Genomic DNA, 17,984 nt, shown 5'->3' on the forward strand with positions numbered 1-17,984 from the left:
TGGGCTATTCAAGGGATTAAACCTAAATGTATCAAGAATGATGCAGCAATGTCAGAGTCCTATTGATTTGCACTTAATTCACACCAATTCTCTTAAGGGAAGCCACACAACGTGCAGTGTGTCACAGAACTATCTGGGGGTGAAACCTGATTCAGATCACGTGAGAAATCCAGGTCTCCGGGATACACGTTAGTGCCAAAGCAATACCGCCACCGTGTGGTCTGTGTGTGAATGGCAGATATTAAATCCTTTGGCCCTTTTTACCTACTCTGTATATTTGTGTTGCTTTTTTTTTTTGTGTGGTTTTAGGATTAAAAAAAACAGGACGTGATAAATATTAGCGATTTAGAGTTCTGACAAGTTATCACAAAACCACATCAACTGCTACTGAAATCTGAGGGAACACATGTTGCTCAGCCTTGTTTTTACACTAAAAAGGTGCAATCCCTGATAACAGGTTGAACAAGGTGACAATAGAAGCCTTTAATGTAACACCTCCCAGCCTATTTAATGCAGATTTGACCGATTTCTAAATTAATGTCCAACCCAACAGGACAATGAGAAATATCACTTGTTACATTTATGTAAATGGAATCAAAAATGCGCGAAAAACGATAAAAGGCCAATTCTGATAATGCAAATGAATGTGCTCGTATCTAACGCATGTGGCAAACACGGATTGCATGGTCTGTTACTAATCCCAAACTGCACTAGGACTTTCCCCCGATCAGATGCGTTATATACCATGTGGGTGTGAGGGCATCATTTCATGCACACTTATTCTGACACGTGCACATATAATCTGTATTTTAGTGAGGCTCAAAAAAGTAAATGAGGGAAAATAATCGCAGGTTATTAACCCCAAATCCTACTTCCCGAGCACGAACTCCATTACTAACACAGCAGCGCCACCCTGTGGGATGTGTGTGAACTGCAGATTATCTGAAGGGGATTCTCGGCGATTGTCACTTTGTCTGCGGTTCTCCCGCCTCTTACTAACAAAACACAAGTACAGCAAACACGTGGCTGGGTAGGAAGCCAGAAAGAGCTAAAAATACATCACATAAGATACTTTATAATATATAATAGCTACAAAAGCCAATAACTGAAAAAGTGCAATGTATAATAGAACACTTCCCTTTTATCCCGAGCACAGATGACATATGAGCATATCTCTTATAGTGATAAAGTGGGTGGCTCTTAGAAGAGCCTTTGTGTTTGTGGGTCAGTGATGAGATCGGGGTTACTTGGCGCTGGTGTACTTGGTGACCGCCTTGGTGCCCTCGGACACGGCGTGCTTGGCCAGCTCTCCCGGCAGCAGCAGGCGCACAGCGGTCTGGATCTCCCGGGAAGTGATGGTCGAGCGCTTGTTGTAATGAGCCAGACGGGACGATTCCCCTGCGATGCGCTCGAAGATATCATTCACAAAGGAGTTCATGATGCCCATGGCCTTGGAGGAGATGCCGGTGTCAGGGTGAACCTGCTTCAGCACTTTGTACACGTAGATCGCGTAACTTTCCTTCCTGCTCTTCCTACGCTTCTTCCCATCCTTCTTCTGGGTCTTGGTCACGGCTTTCTTAGAGCCCTTCTTGGCCGCTGGCGCAGACTTGGCTGGTTCAGGCATGTCGGGCGATGCTTCCTCTCCAAACAGCAGAGAAACAATGTCACCTAAACCCCCAGCAGCTCTATTTATAGGAGTCCTATGCAAAGTAGCAGCCCCAGCATTCTGTTCTTCTATTGGCTGACTTTATCATGTGACCGTTTATGACATCATCAGTTTTCATTCAAATTACATGATTGGTGGTTTCAGGATTATGGAACTGATTGGCAGTTTTCAAAACTGACCAATCACAGAGGAGTTCAGCTGCTGTCAGAGTGTATAAATAAGGGCACAGGGGGCGGGGTTTGTCACTTCTCCTGTTACCCGAGCTGCTGTCTGAGTGATACACGATGTCTGGAAGAGGCAAACAAGGCGGGAAAACTCGCGCTAAGGCCAAGACGCGCTCATCTCGGGCTGGGCTGCAGTTCCCAGTCGGCCGTGTGCACAGGCTGCTTCGGAAGGGAAATTATGCTCAGCGTGTGGGGGCCGGAGCCCCGGTCTATTTGGCCGCAGTGCTGGAGTATCTGACCGCTGAGATCCTGGAGTTGGCCGGTAACGCCGCCCGGGACAATAAGAAGTCCCGCATCATCCCCCGGCACCTGCAGCTCGCTGTGCGGAACGACGAGGAGCTGAACAGGCTGCTCGGAGGGGTCACCATCGCTCAGGGGGGTGTCCTGCCCAACATCCAGGCCGTGCTACTGCCCAAGAAAACCGAGAGCCACAAGCCGGCCAAGAGCAGCAAGTGAGCTTCACCCCCGAGACCAGGAGCAGAGATCCCCACATACCCAACACAAAGGCTCTTTTCAGAGCCACCCACAGCATCAAAAAAGCGTTATAGTATTTCACATTTCCTGCAGGACATGTTTTTATTATATTTCTATTCATTCTAAGTCACTTTAATTGTTTATGATAATAGTTCTCTTCATTTGTAAAGTAATGTATAATTAAGTCCATGTATGTGGAGGTGTCAGTTCTGTCATTAGAAACAGTACTGCGTTTGATACGACACTGCAGAAAGCAAATCAATATTTAATACCATAAAGGCACCTACTGTATATATAACTTGGGGGTGAACTTTAATTACCGACATGATGATTTTTCGGAAAAAATCCCATAAAATTGATGAACTGATTAAAGTATGCATTTAGTTTGCTGGAACCATAACTATAAAGCTAAACAAAAAAAACGGTTTCTAGTTCATCGCTAAATAAATGAAAACAAAGTAGTGTAGCATGGCTAATACACTATAAAGTAGTGTTTGTTTCTGTTTGTGATTATACAAAAGGCGCAACGTGTTGGTATTAGGAGTCTATTCTTGAAACAATTTACCACACGATGGCGCTGTTGGATTAGAAATCGGTATCTTCATTACTTGGCTTGTAAAGGCTAAAACCTGTTTTATTTCGGACACAAATTCGCAAGTCATGAAGGTGTATTATACTGAAAATGTATATAATGTATCATTAAAGACAAGTGAGTAATATTGATGCAAGAACAATTAAAAAAAAAAATTATTCAACCAACGTTGTTTACAGATTGCCCTGGAACATGCAAAATCAAGTCATAATATAATTAATGTTGACATGTTAGAAAATCAAATAGCATAATGGTATAGAAAGATTCAATAACCAAAAGGCAGAACACATAATTACAGCATCTGGTCTTCGAAATAAACAGCACAAGTTTTTTGGAGGTACAATTTATCAAATTAATTCCATTATGAGCAAGAACAATAATCAGAATTTATTTTTGTACCACTAATATACTCTGTGCTATAAACTAAAAATTACAGAACCTGTCCCTTGTCATTTTTTTTTTAAAATCTGAGGAACAGCAATGTCATGTACGGTCCATCTGTGAGCATGTGGCCCATATACTCTCTGTCACGGACCGCACACAAGTGAGCATGTGATATGCAACCAGGGTTAATACACACGGCTACTCTAGCCAACTCACCTTTCTCCTGCACAAAGTACTTTCAATATGTTTATATTAACCCATTACTCAATTGCAATCCCATCTATGTGCGTACATCACTGGATAATTTAGGCAAAATATGTAATTATTTACCAGAGTCTCAGGTCCCTGTTTATTATAGAAAAAAAAAAAGTGTGCCCTTAACACACAATCAGTTGTAGCTAAATGTGGCAGGCAATGAAAATACTCTCCACAAAGCGTGCACCAGTTTATTCTGAGCCCCAACACATTACTTATTAAATGTTTTAATACCCCCGTCCATGGTCAGTCCGGAGTCCCTGGGCTCTGTTCCCTGTATGGGAGCTGGCGGCACTCACAAGCCAATCGGATCTGGACTCAATGACCGGTTTGGCAGCGTGCTGCCACATGCCGTCTAAGCTCTGATCTGACAGCAAGGTATTGCGGAACTGCCGACTGTGCTCTGGCTCATTGGCCCTAGTCATACTGGCAGGGATAGGGTTGTCAGTTTGGTCAGGTTACACCCAGCTTACTTTACTGGTCTCCTCCAGGACATCCAAGGGATGAACTCCAATGTCCGAGGAGTGCTGGTTTCATTCTTGGGACCCTGAACAAACATAGTGTCAGATGTGGCAAGGTCTCAAGTCTGACAGCAGGTCACAGCCACAATGGGAAATAAAATTGGCAAATAGCCAAGGATAGTGTCGCACCACAAGCAGGAACAGGTGCTGAGGCTGTGGTAAAAACATAGTTATTGGCAACCAGAGAAACACACTAATACGTTTCGCTCCCAAAATAGGGCACACTCGACGGACACACTCTACCCCTATTAGTGGCACATAAAATTGCCATAATCAGTTCCCAACAACATGTTGGTGTTATGGCCTGGGAGGTCTCTGCCATTACGGATGCTCTGGGCCATGCCCTAATCGATGAAAACACGGGGCATCTGCAGGGACTTAGGGGCACCATCGGACAGGTGGCAGATGCTCTGGCCCAAACATATCAGGTTGGACAAGAGTGATGATCATGCCAGGGTCCAACTGGCTGGCCACCATCATAGTGCTGATGGTATAAGGGCACAAATATTTCAACCGCAGAATGATCTGCTCTAGCCCAATGGTGTGCACCTATTATCAACAGTGTGGGCCACACAGGTTTTCATCATAGACCTGGCTCTGATAGCACTGATGAATGGATTTAGTCACCAGTGCATATCTTAATCAGGGACAGACATTATATAGGTCTAACTTAGCTCGCATTTCGTCACACAGTATTACTGTACTTATCCACAGTGTATCAATTGAGTGTGTAGCACACGCCTGGATACACTTATATGGAAAGTGTCTTTGAGTGGGCTCTCACAGGCTCCTCTTGCCTATATCATTAGGTAGCTACTATCAGTAGCGTTTGATCCCCAACATTCATTAGGGATCTTATTATATCCACCCACATACTTGCAGGTGGGTTATTAAGGATAGAGTCACGTGCTGTTTAATACTATTTAATTACGTTTTAACACCCTATTTTTTACTCATGGTTATAAATAAAGCATATTTTTATATTTACAACATTACAATCCTTGTGACTGAGTGCTGAAAGACTGGGTCCTTTTTCTTTCATATGATATAATCACGTCTCCATCCAGTCAGCACCTCACTGTGGTCTAACACTAGCTGTGCGGGTTTTCTTTGCGTGTAGCGAAATATGGAAGAGAGAAGAATCTGCCGTAATTTGACGACCAGGCGTATCGAATACTTGCCTGAATTCTCGAAGAAAGCGAGAATAGTCATGCGTCATGGTAGGCTCCCGCTCCCAGATGGGGGATGCCCAGGCTAGGGCCTTTCCGTTCAAGAGAGACATAATATTGGTCACCTTTGAACGAGCAGTGGGGAAGCGCAAAGGAGATAATTCAAATTGCATCTCGCACTGATTAAGAAACCCTCTTCACTTGTGGGGATCCCCTGCATAGCGGTTGGGAGCCGGGAGATGAGGATTCACAGCCACGGGAAGAAGGGGGGAGGGAAACGCCACAGTTGCCATGGCAGAGGAGCCTGGGGAAGGCTGCAATGAGGAGAGTCTAGAGAGCTCCTGTGTCATGGAGGCAAGCTGCGCCTCTAGCTGGAGAAGTCGCTGCATGGGGCTTGGTTGCTCAACCTCTTCGGGGTCCATGTCTGTGGGGCTGAGCATAATGTTACGCTGAGCTCACCACGGACAAGGAGGGACCCAGAAACTGAGGTGAGATGGGTAACAAACTGCACCCACAGCTACGGACACACACCTGGAAACTGGAAAATAGGCGTCTGGAACCGTCTGGGAGTATAAGATAAAGTAAGATACTCGCCAGATGAGAAGGGAGGTTCCAGAAGATAGGTGGTACCGAGAGCCTGGGGTCCAGAGCCGGGAGGTAGGTCGGAATCCGCAAACCGAGGTGAAGGGGTCGGGGAGTCCAGGAGGTCAGGATACAAACCAAGGGTAGAAGACCAGAGCGGATCCACAGCCAGGCCGGTTCAGTACGCAAGGGATCACTAAGGAGACAAAGAGACAGGAACTGAGGCAGGCACGACCGTGGTTAACACAGGTCATACAAAGCTATGCTCAGCCAAAGAATGAATGGCTGAGCAAGGTATAAGTAGGAGGAAGGACCAATAGGGAGAGGGGGAGTAACGAGGGAGCAGTCCCAGGAAAGATAGAGATTGGTAGGGAGAAACTCACCACAGCTGTGCTAGATGTGCAGCTTGTGAGCGGTGCACGCGCATCAGGCATGTGCACCGCGTGGGAGAGGCGTGCGCGGCTTCAGCTGGGGGCGGGAACTCCCCCTGAGGGAGGACGTAAAAGTCCTCTGCCGTGCGCGCGTATGCGCGAGATCAGAAGCCGCCGCGGGAAGCGGAGGAGAAGGGAGATCCCGCCCGCGGTGGCGAGAAGGCAGAGCTGGAGTGGGGGTGAGAAAAGTCACGGGGGGAGCCCCTTTATAGAGAGGTGTTCCCGCGGACCTTAAAGTACTCCCCCCCTTGAGAAGCGGCCTTAGGACGACTCCAATATGGCTTTTGGGGAAATTTGGAGTTAAAGAGTCTCAGCAGTCTGGGGGCATGTATTTGATGGTAGGGTACCCAAGATCTTTCCTCTGGGCCAAAGCCCTTCCAGCGAAGCAGGTATTGTACCGAACCCCTTGTCCTCCTGGAATCCACAATAGACTGGATTTCGAACTCTTCCTGCCCCTGAACTATGACTGGTCTAGGGTCAATTGGTGTCTGTCTCTGAAGCCAAGTGAAGGGAACACCGGTCTAACTGGTAGTCGCACAGTCCCCTACATCAGCGCTGATCTTGGTTATATCAGCACTGATGTGTTCGAGGACTTGCCTGTCTTGCCTGTCTCAGAAGTGATTAAACCATTGGCCCCTCTACCAGTTAGACCGGTGTTCCCTTCACTTGGCTTCAGAGACAGACCAGCTGTTTATTGAGAGGGTGGGGGTGGTGCGTCTATGGGTTTTACTGTTCAACCACAGCATTAACCACCTCTATACCCCACTCAGTCACAAGCTGAGTATTTTGGCAATTCTATTTTGCCTTAACGCACTATGTGCTGAGCAGTACCACAGGGGGTCACAGCTAACAACATCATTACTCACAGAGTAGTGTGAACCCTCCTGTACTACTGCAGACACTGTGGAGGTTGCCTCCATGCCATCATTTACCCTCTGTGTGCAACACTTTACTACGCTCACTTAAGGGTAAACTGTCCATATGTGCTAAGTGTCTGCATTTTGCTCTCACTATAACGTATACTGGGCGGCAACAGCAGATATTATTGACATTAGTTTAGGTGTACCTTGGTTAACAACACCTGTATAACACCACTGTTTCCACTGCTACTTACAGGTGTTTCCACCCTATACACTATCTGCAGTTTAGGTGTTTAGATGACCTTATCTAACGCTCCAGTTTTGACATGCTATTCTGTATCCTACTATCCAATGTGTTAATAAGTGTGCACCTATTATCAACAGTGTGGGCCACACAGGTTTTCATCATAGACCTGGCTCTGATAGCACTGATGAATGGATTTAGTCACCAGTGCATATCTTAATCAGGGACAGACATTATATAGGTCTAACTTAGCTCGCATTTCGTCACACAGTATTACTGTACTTATCCACAGTGTATCAATTGAGTGTGTAGCACACGCCTGGATACACTTATATGGAAAGTGTCTTTGAGTGGGCTCTCACAGGCTCCTCTTGCCTATATCATTAGGTAGCTACTATCAGTAGCGTTTGATCCCCAACATTCATTAGGGATCTTATTATATCCACCCACATACTTGCAGGTGGGTTATTAAGGATAGAGTCACGTGCTGTTTAATACTATTTAATTACGTTTTAACACCCTATTTTTTACTCATGGTTATAAATAAAGCATATTTTTATATTTACAACATTACAATCCTTGTGACTGAGTGCTGAAAGACTGGGTCCTTTTTCTTTCATATGATATAATCACGTCTCCATCCAGTCAGCACCTCACTGTGGTCTAACACTAGCTGTGCGGGTTTTCTTTGCGTGTAGCGAAATATGGAAGAGAGAAGAATCTGCTGTAATTTGACGACCAGGCGTATCGAATACTTGCCTGAATTCTCGAAGAAAGCGAGAATAGTCATGCGTCATGGTAGGCTCCCGCTCCCAGATGGGGGATGCCCAGGCTAGGGCCTTTCCGTTCAAGAGAGACATAATATAGGTCACCTTTGAACGAGCAGTGGGGAAGCGCAAAGGAGATAATTCAAATTGCATCTCGCACTGATTAAGAAACCCTCTTCACTTGTGGGGATCCCCTGCATAGCGGTTGGGAGCCGGGAGATGAGGATTCACAGCCACGGGAAGAAGGGGGGAGGGAAACGCCACAGTTGCCATGGCAGAGGAGCCTGGGGAAGGCTGCAATGAGGAGAGTCTAGAGAGCTCCTGTGTCATGGAGGCAAGCTGCGCCTCTAGCTGGAGAAGTCGCTGCATGGGGCTTGGTTGCTCAACCTCTTCGGGGTCCATGTCTGTGGGGCTGAGCATAATGTTACACTGAGCTCACCACGGACAACGAGGGACCCAGAAACTGAGGTGAGATGGGTAACAAACTGCACCCACAGCTACGGACACACACCTGGAAAGTGGAAAATAGGCGTCTGGAACCGTCTGGGAGTATAAGATAAAGTAAGATACTCGCCAGACGAGAAGGGAGGTTCCAGAAGATAGGTGGTACCGAGAGCCTGGGGTCCAGAGCCGGGAGGTAGGTCGGAATCCGCAAACCGAGGTGAAGGGGTCGGGGAGTCCAGGAGGTCAGGATACAAACCAAGGGTAGAAGACCAGAGCGGATCCACAGCCAGGCCGGTTCAGTACGCAAGGGATCACTAAGGAGACAAAGTGACAGGAACTGAGGCAGGCACAATCGTGGTTAACACAGGTCATACAAAGCTATGCTCAGCCAAAGAATGAATGGCTGAGCAAGGTATAAGTAGGAGGAAGGACCAATAGGGAGAGGGGGAGTAACGAGGGAGCAGTCCCAGGAAAGATAGAGATTGGTAGGGAGAAACTCACCACAGCTGTGCTAGATGTGCAGCTTGTGAGCGGTGCACGCGCATCAGGCATGTGCTCCGCGTGGGAGAGGCGTGCGCGGCCTCAGCTGGGGGCGGGAACTCCCCCTGAGGGAGGACGTAAAAGTCCTCTGCCGTGCGCGCGCACGCGCGAGATCAGTAGCTGCTGCAGGAAGCGGAGGAGAAGGGAGATCCCGCCCGCAGCGGCGAGAAGGCAGAGCTGGAGCGGGGTGAGTAAAGTCACGGGGGGAGCCCCTTTAGAGAGAGCTGTTCCCCCGGACCTTACAATAAATAAACAAGAAACAATAACATAAACTATAAGCAATGGTGTATCTCTTAATATGGGGAACCAAGGGGGCCGGGGACCAAGGGGGAAGTCCAGAGGGGACCTGGACTATATGTGTTATTTGTATTACTGTATTTCCTCTTGTGTAAGCTGCCAGTGATTGTAAGACGCACCATAGATTTGACACTTACAATCAAGGAACATTACTTCTCACTTACCAGGTTTCAGGAGAGGTCCCAGGTCAGCGGAGGATGAAGCGGGCGGCCTTGACAGGACAGGTCCCACATCTGCAGAGGATTGAAGTAAAGACTGGGGGTGGGCGGGCGGCAGCGGTAGGTGAAGACCATCACGGCATGATAAAATGTGTGTGTTGATGTGTAGTTACCACATCCCTATCCCCACTTTATACTGTTTTCCACTTCCAGACATCAGTGATTAGCTCTTTTCTGGAAGGGTTACACAAAGAAAAAAACCTATACATTGGGCACAATAAGCCTGGCAGAGGTGGCCATTGCACACGGTATTGGGGTAGTCAGCCGTGCTTTGCTTTCACTCTCACTGGGGAGCCGTGCTTTGCTTTCACTCTCACTGGGGAGCTGCGAGCTTCAGATCTATATCACCCTGCTCCACGAAGCCTTCTCCCATTGCTACTGCCAGGGCGTTGGGCAGAGCCTGGCCTGCTACACTGAGCTTCCCTGCCTTGCTTCTCCAAGGACATCAGGCAGGATCCGGCTCTCCAGAACTCCCAGCGATGGGCTACAGAAAGTAAATGCCGCCGTCCCACTGAACAACCTTGTGCTGAAAGGGCTTACCTAGCCCCGCTGGTGGTCTAAGGGGAGCCTTCGCACTGTCACCTGGCTTGCCTACTTGCTAGCAGACATCCCAGGCACGGCCGAATGCCGATATCTCCTGTGATGACTTTAGGACAAATAGAACATATATTTTTAATAAAGTGCCTTTCTGGCTGCAGTTTTAAATGTACAGGCAGGATGAGGCTTTTTCTACTTGCCTTTGTAATGCAACCAGTAACCACATGTTTTACACCGATGAGCTGGGGGCACTTCCTTCTGCAAACTTCAGAGACCCCCTTTTAGGGAAATGGCTATCGGTCTCGGGAAGTGTTGCGGATGAAATCCCCAGAGCCGCAAAGTGTGAATTAGCCGGGATGCTCGCTGACCAGGAGATCCTGTTAGTCATCTGGGCTAGTTAACACCTTGGGTCCAACTCCTAGCCTGGGAGACACCAGGTAAAAAGGGGAGCACCCATATGGTAAGCAGCCCAGGTGTCAGAGTTGCACAGGCGCTGTATCAACTGGAAATCCCTGTAGTGCCCACTCTGCAAACTGGGGGCAAGATGGAGATTGGTGGGATGGAGGTTCCCACGAAAGGGATTGGGCGGGTATGTTATAGATATGCTAGCCGGCCCTATATACATGCTCCCTAAGCTATCCCCGTTGTCTTTTGTTTCCCTTTTACAATGTGAACAAATTTCCACTTTGCTTCTACAAGCGGATAAGAGCAGCAGCAACGATTCCCTAACGCAACAAGTTAATTACATCAGAACCAAGGACATAACTCTTCTACAGGATTCCGTTAGTGCTGGGGGTTATCTAACGAACCCCAATGGACCAGAAAGAACTTTGCAATATTCACAGACTTATTGGGCTGGCAATTTACACCCCTTGCAAAAGGACAGCATTTTAAAAGACAATATTCTGGTGCTTTGTTTTACTTCTGGACATTCTATCCCATTCTCTTCCTCAGTAAGTGTTTTGTCAAGTATATTCTAAGGTTGTCGTGTGTCTGTCTATTAAGGAAATAAATGTCAGTTTATTTTGCTCAACTTGTGTGCTCAATCTATTTCCCTAAAATATAAAATTGTTGATACGTTCCGTCCATCGTGACAGTGGCCACACGGCCACAGTTGGAATAGCGTTTCCTTACCCTTACTCCAGTGCTGGCGGTCAAAAGACCTAAGGTAGCTGACCCTCCCCAGGCCACCAAACTAGGGGGGAAGTAGTCAAAAACCTGGGGTGTTGAAGTAGAGCCAATGGAGGTTGCCCACGAGGGCCAGTGCTCCTTGTGTAACTGGCTGGGCCACCTGCGTGTTAACTGCCCAAACTACCCCTATCCAGTGTAACAGGGTATGTCCCATAATACCTCTCTTTCCCACATAGTGTATCTATTATGCAAGTCCCTATTATGTTCAGAGCAGTAACAGGTTAATCTATGAGCCAGTGACCCCCCAGTGAAGGAAGTAAGGTGGTGACTCATGGCCTGTGTAAGTCTATCCAAGATGGGTACAGTCCATGAGCCCGCCCCTTGCAGAGACTTCCAAATGGGAATATCTGTAACCCGTAGCTCACTACAAACGAGGCGTGACCATGGGGCTGAGGTAGGGATTTGTATAGAATGCCAACCACACCCACGAAGGCACATCTAGAGTATAGGACAGTCGTACAGGCCGGATCAGGGTAACAGAAGACAGGGTAAGTGAGGTACTTGTGAATCTTGGAGTATAGAGCAGTGGATTGTTGGGGTACATAGCCAGGGTCAGGGTTTTAGAGCGTAGAGTAGTCGTGGAGCCAAGCAAGGGTCAGTGCAGGAGAGAGTGGCGTCGCCGTGGTTCCAAATCCAGGGTCAGTGCAGGAGAGAGTAGAGTAGTCGTTGCCAAAGCCAAGGTCAGTGCAGGAGAGCATCACAGAGTAGTATCCATGCAGGGTCAGGCAGCAGGGTTCAGGCAGACAGGAACTAGGTGATGAGTGCAGCGTCACACAAACAGAGGTTATGCTCGGCAATGACTGGGAGCTCTGAGAGCATATTTATAGGACCTCCCACCAATGGGAGGCAACCAGGAAGCAGACGTGCGGACAGGATAGGCTGCTGGATCATGCAGGTGTGTCCTATTACACAGCCAATAGCTACCGCGTCAGAATGTGTGCATGCCCCCCGCAAAACCCGTAGGTGACCTGGTCACGCGCTGTCATCGTGCGCCACGACACCCGCACCGCCATGAGGGCGGAAACCAGAGGCGAGACCCGTGGAGATAGAGGAGGGGCGCAACTGCGCCGCATAACAGTGATATCAGGACAGGGCCAGGTACCAGAGGCAGGACCCGCTGAGGTAGAGGCGGAGTGAGGGGCGTAACCGTGCTGCATAGGGGTGATGCCAGTATGGGGGCGGGACAGAGGGGCGGAGACCACAGACCACTGGGAAGACCATGTACCACGCATGCGCGCTGCGCATCAAGACAGGAGGAGCAAGAATGCGCTCCATGCCCAGAGACCGAAGGGGACTGCACAGAAACCGCGCACCGTGCGTAAGTTCCACCCCAGTTTGCCACTCTTGAGTGTTATGGTAGTCCAATGGGCAAGTGAGGGTTAAAGGGGCAGGAGCAGCAGAACAGCGAATCCTCACAGTATCACATTTAGTCAGTCTTGTGCTGGGAGGAGAAGAAAGCACAAGGGCTGTCATTGTTCCCCATCGGGGGAAAGCATGCCCACCCCAGGCTCAGGCCTGGGGACCATTAAGGCGCATGGTGAAAAAAAATGGTGAGCAGGAAAGGGCTAGAAATAAGGTCCGGGGTCCGGCTTTCACTGGGCTAGAGCCAATGGTTTCCCGCAGACCTGGTGGCGCCTTCCCAGCGGGATATTTGGGGTTGACCGGAGGGACCTATTGCAGGGGAAGCCTATTGTGTTAGGGGAAGCCAGACAGGCTTTACCTTATTATGTGAGGCTGGCTACCCCTATCGTCACATGTGTGTTGTGTGTTTTCTGGCTTGCCAGAATAAACTTTTGTTTATTCATCTAGTGTGTCATTCGGGAGAAGGAGTGGCTCAGTGAGTAAACACTGAGTAAAACACACTGGCATTGAGAGTGAGTTTGAAGCCTGGTTCAACTCCGAGTGTCAACTACTTGTGACCTTGGGCAAGTCACTTTATCTCCCTGTGTCTCTGGCTCCAACAAAATAGATTGTAAGCTCCACGGGGCAAGGACTGTGTCTGCAAAATGTCCCTGTAAAGTGCTACATAGAACTAGCAGCGCTATACAAGAACGTACAATTATTTTTATTATTATTATTATTTTCTGGTGATAGTGATCCTGATGTAAAGATGTTAAAAGTTCTGGTCTCTGGTGACAATGGTCACAAAACATGTCAGTTCCTATACACAGTGCTAATAGTGACATTACATAGTTATGTAACACACAGGGTGACTAATAAAATAACCTAATCTTCCATTAATATCACATATATATATTTTTTGTAACCGACAAATAAACATATTTTTAACACTTCCCAATTGTATTATAAAGCTTAAACAAAATAGATGTTTGATTATTACATTATTAAAATATATTTACTGTCATTCACATGATGTGTATGTTACTATGATTTTGTTTTTAGAAAACATAATTTTACATACATATCATTATAAACTATTCATTTGTAGAACAGATGGAATACAAAACTTTTCGAATCTCCTATTTAATAACCAATATTCATAACTGACAATGGAATAATACAGAGCTTAGTACCGGGGAAATGGAACAACATGAAATAGCAATGTACACTGCTCAGGAATTATTGTGCTACTTGTACATATATAGTGAATCGCCAGACCATGTTTATATATTTATATGCACATTATTTTAAACTGATACTGTAGAATAATATGTCCTTAGTGTCACTGTATGAGGATGGAGGTTGCACATTTAGTCTGAGCAAAGTAAAAGTGACAGAAATAGACAGATATGAATGAAATCTGGCAAATCCCGGGCTACAGAGCCGAACTTTCACCCATTATTCCTAATTGTGTTTGTACTTTCCCAGCAGAAAAATGATACAGCAGTGAAGAGAATATAATTCCTTACAAATTGCATGCAAGAAGGGGGGATGTGAGTAATAATTAGGGGATAAAATGCCCTTTTCGTGCAGCCTCAGAAACACAAAGTCAGAGCAGTGTTTGTGATCCGGGAGGATGAGAGTCAGGGGCGGGGCTTAGTGATTATACCCAATGAGAAAGAAGCTCACTCCGATAACTAACCAATCACAGAGCAGCAGGCTCTCTATATAAGTCCCGGCAGGTCCCCGCCCCCAGTATAACTTTCTGTCAGTGTGTTGGGATATTTTACCTGCAGCTGCAATGGCCGAGACCGCTCCTGCTCCTCCTCCTCCAGCTGAAAGCGCCGCCAAGAAGAAGCAGCCGAAGAAAGCGGCCGGAGCCTCGAAAAGCCACCCAGCAAAGTCCGGTCCCAGCGCGTCCGATCTGATAGTGAGAGCTGTGTCCGCCTCTAAGGAGCGCAGCGGGGTCTCCCTGTCCGCTCTGAAGAAGGCTCTGGCTGCAGGAGGCTACGATGTGGAGAAGAATAACAGCCGCCTGAAGCTGGCTCTCAAGGGCTTGGTGAGCAAGGAAACCCTGATCCAGCTGAAAGGGAGCGGAGCCTCCGGATCGTTCAAGCTGAATAAGAAGCAGCTGGAGAGCAAGGAGAAGGCGGCCAAGAAAAAGGATGTGGGGAAACCCAAGAAGCCAGTGGCAAAGAAACCCGCCAAGTCCCCCAAGAAACCCAAAAAGGCTCCGGCGGGAGTGAAGAAAAGCCCCAAAAAGGTCAAGAAACCGGCGGCCGCCAAGAAGCCAGCAAAAAGCCCGAAGAAGTCTAAAGCTGCCAAGCCCAGGAAGGCTGTGAAGAGCCCGGCGGCTAAAAAGGCTGTGAAGCCAAAAGCTGCTAAGAGTCCAGCTAAGGCCAAGGCAGCCAAACCCAAAGCAGCAAAGCCCAAGAGGGCGGCAGCTCCTAAGAAGTGAGACCGAGAACTTCAGCCTCTTACAAACACAAAGGCTCTTTTAAGAGCCACCACAACCCCACTTAGAGAGCTGTGCACATAATGTGTAACTGGGAATGTTTCTCCAATTTATCCCATGCAGGGGTTTGTGTTACACTGCCAGAGCATAAGTGTATATGCATTGATACTGCGAGCACTGTAAGGTGCATGTGTAAGTTTGTAGTCCCTAACCTATTTCACGAATACATTTTTTCTCAGACAAACTGACATATTAGGTGACATTATGGTTTTGTGTCTACATAATATTCACATACACGGTTTATATAAAATTAAAAAAAGTGTAGTTTACATCAGAAAAACGTATTTATCACCATGTTATTAAAAAAAGTGTTTACATCACATTGAAAGCATCAAGCACATGCTATTCCATAACACTTCAGTTTGATCACCAGTGGCACATGGGAGGGGGGACATTTACAGGTTTGTCTTTACGTGCACCCATATACAGCATGAAATGGTGACTATGCATGCAAGTCTATATATCACATGACAAAGAATACACAAATATTGAAGGTGCGTTTATCTATATTGTCACACATCAAGTACATATGTTGGTACAAGGATAACACACTTCTTTCATTCTCTATATTGAGATCAGTATCCGTGTGTTAATATTGATCAGGCCATTTCATTGAAAATGTGGTGGCTCTTAAAAGAGCCTTTGTTTTTCGGGTGTAAACGAAGTCAGGGTGCAGCCGGCCTAAGCTCTCTCCCCTCTGATCCTGCGGGCCAGCTGGATGTCCTTAGGCATGATGGTGACCCTCTTGGCGTGGATAGCGCACAGGTTGGTGTCCTCGAAGAGCCCCACCAGATAAGCCTCGCTGGCCTCCTGCAGAGCCATGACAGCCGAGCTCTGGAAGCGCAGGTCAGTCTTGAAGTCCTGGGCGATCTCCCGGACCAGGCGCTGGAAGGGCAGCTTGCGGATGAGCAGCTCGGTGGACTTCTGGTAGCGGCGGATCTCCCTGAGAGCCACAGTACCGGGCCGGTAGCGGTGAGGCTTCTTCACTCCGCCGGTGGCCGGAGCGCTCTTTCTGGCAGCCTTGGTCGCTAGCTGCTTACGGGGAGCCTTCCCTCCGGTGGATTTCCGGGCGGTCTGCTTGGTCCGGGCCATCCTGTGCTGCTGTGTCAGTGCGCGTCTCCGGTCAGGAACTAATAAAGAAAAAAACTGACCGTTCTGTTCTGACTGACAGATTAAATCTGTCAGTGGTGATATTGGATACCGAGGCTTGAGCCTCATTACTCCAAGTTCTCTTGTTGAGTGTATTGTCGCACTCTTTAGGAAGCTTCTTGATCTGTGTTACTTGCCACAGTTGAGTTGGTTTCACAGGTTCAGCGCTGTGACGGGTCGTGGGTAGCGGTCAAATGGGTTTGCAGAGATCGCAGCAAGCTTCTTGATCAGCGGGTTTGAGTTCTGGTCCAGTTCCTTGTAGAATTTCTTGTTGAGCTTCTTTAGATGTTCATCTAACATCTCGATACCCAGTTCCCTATGAAGGTCTGCTATTCTTGTAGGAAGTGGAGCGTTGGACGCAATCCGCAGCGCCTTGTTCTGTAATTTTTGGAGAGATGATCTTTGATGTTGGTGGCAACCACTCCACACCGGGGAGGCGTATGTCATTGTGGGTCTAATGATCGCCTTGATCACATTGACTTTGCTCTTGATGGGCATGGTCCTTGTCTTCAGCAGAGGGTACAGTGCTGCCAGCTTGGTTGTTGCCTTCTGTTGAATCTTCTCAATGTGGTTTCTCCAGCTTAGTTTGCTATCTAGGATTACACCTAGGTAAGAGCTGTTTGGCTCCCATTTGACAGCCTCTCCGTTGAGGGTGATTGGCGGGTGTGCCTTGATCCTCTTTTTGGTAAACAGTGTAGCTGTAGTCTTGCTGGAGTTCAGTCCTACTTGCCAGTCGCTGTACCATGTTGATAGCATGTCTAGTGCTTTCTGGATGTTCTTAGCTACTTCTTTCTCTCTGAAGGACTGGGAGATGACTGCCACATCGTCTGCGTAGAGTGCCAGTTGAGTCTTGTGGAGGTCTGTGGGGATGTCATTCATGAAGAGGTTGAAAAGGAAAGGTCCCAGGACTGATCCCTGTGGCACGCCAGCGCGGATGGGGCGTGGTGTTGAGAGCTCTTCCCGCACAGCCACGTGGAATGTGCGCTCCCGTAAGTAGCTTGCAGTCAGCTTAATCAGGTAGTTTGGGAATTTCAGGTTGATCATTTTGTGCAGTAGTCCTTCATGCCAAACTCTGTCAAACGCTTTGGCCACGTCCAAGAAGACAACTCCAGTTGATTTGTGGATGTTGAATCCATGGCTTATTATGTCAACGACTCGCAGCAGCTGATGGTTGGTTGAGTGGTCCTTCCGGAATCCAAATTGCTCCTTTAGTAGAATGTTTTTACCAGAGGCAAAGTGGCGGAGGCGCGTAAGAATAACTTTCTCCAGGAGTTTCGATAGTCCAGAGAGCAGGCTTATCGGACGGTAGTTTGCAGGATCCCTCAGTGGTTTTCCAGGCTTTGGAAATACAATGACCTTGGCTTCCTTCCAGGATTGAGGAAAGTGCTGGAGCCGCATGCATGCATTGAAGATTTCTGTGAGGCATTCCATGGCTGCCGGCGGAAGCTTCTTGATGGCCAGGTTGGTAATTCCGTCACTTCCTGGTGCTTTGCCATTTGCCAGCTTTTCTGCAAGTTGCGTTATCTCAGTCCTGGTGCATCCTTCAAGGGTTTCCGCTTCGGTCTCTGGTAGGTGCTCGGTAA

The 17,984-nt window shown here is 47.8% G+C and overlaps 4 protein-coding genes across 4 annotated transcripts; 2 read left to right on the forward strand and 2 right to left on the reverse strand.

The window, feature by feature from the left end:
* Positions 1 to 1,123: 1,123 nt before the first annotated feature.
* On the reverse strand, positions 1,124 to 1,672 carry LOC142475924 (histone H2B 1.1-like). The gene has a single exon (XM_075581586.1). It carries the CDS (start codon positions 1,622 to 1,624, stop codon positions 1,244 to 1,246), a length of 381 nt encoding a protein of 126 aa, XP_075437701.1. The 5' UTR covers positions 1,625 to 1,672; the 3' UTR covers positions 1,124 to 1,243.
* A 249-nt stretch (positions 1,673 to 1,921) lies between these two features.
* On the forward strand, positions 1,922 to 2,436 carry LOC142475925 (histone H2A type 1-like). Its single transcript, XM_075581587.1, has one exon. It carries the CDS (start codon positions 1,951 to 1,953, stop codon positions 2,344 to 2,346), a length of 396 nt encoding a protein of 131 aa, XP_075437702.1. The 5' UTR covers positions 1,922 to 1,950; the 3' UTR covers positions 2,347 to 2,436.
* Positions 2,437 to 14,504: 12,068 nt separating this feature from the next.
* LOC142475927 (histone H1-like) lies at positions 14,505 to 15,436 on the forward strand. The gene has a single exon (XM_075581588.1). It carries the CDS (start codon positions 14,539 to 14,541, stop codon positions 15,193 to 15,195), a length of 657 nt encoding a protein of 218 aa, XP_075437703.1. The 5' UTR covers positions 14,505 to 14,538; the 3' UTR covers positions 15,196 to 15,436.
* Positions 15,437 to 15,517: 81 nt separating this feature from the next.
* On the reverse strand, positions 15,518 to 16,375 carry LOC142475928 (histone H3). Its single transcript, XM_075581589.1, has one exon. It carries the CDS (start codon positions 16,342 to 16,344, stop codon positions 15,934 to 15,936), a length of 411 nt encoding a protein of 136 aa, XP_075437704.1. The 5' UTR covers positions 16,345 to 16,375; the 3' UTR covers positions 15,518 to 15,933.
* Positions 16,376 to 17,984: the final 1,609 nt, after the last annotated feature.

The sequence above is a fragment of the Ascaphus truei genome, unplaced genomic scaffold (genome assembly GCF_040206685.1).
Source record: "Ascaphus truei isolate aAscTru1 unplaced genomic scaffold, aAscTru1.hap1 HAP1_SCAFFOLD_1434, whole genome shotgun sequence".
Classification (NCBI taxonomy): Eukaryota; Metazoa; Chordata; class Amphibia; order Anura; family Ascaphidae; genus Ascaphus; species Ascaphus truei.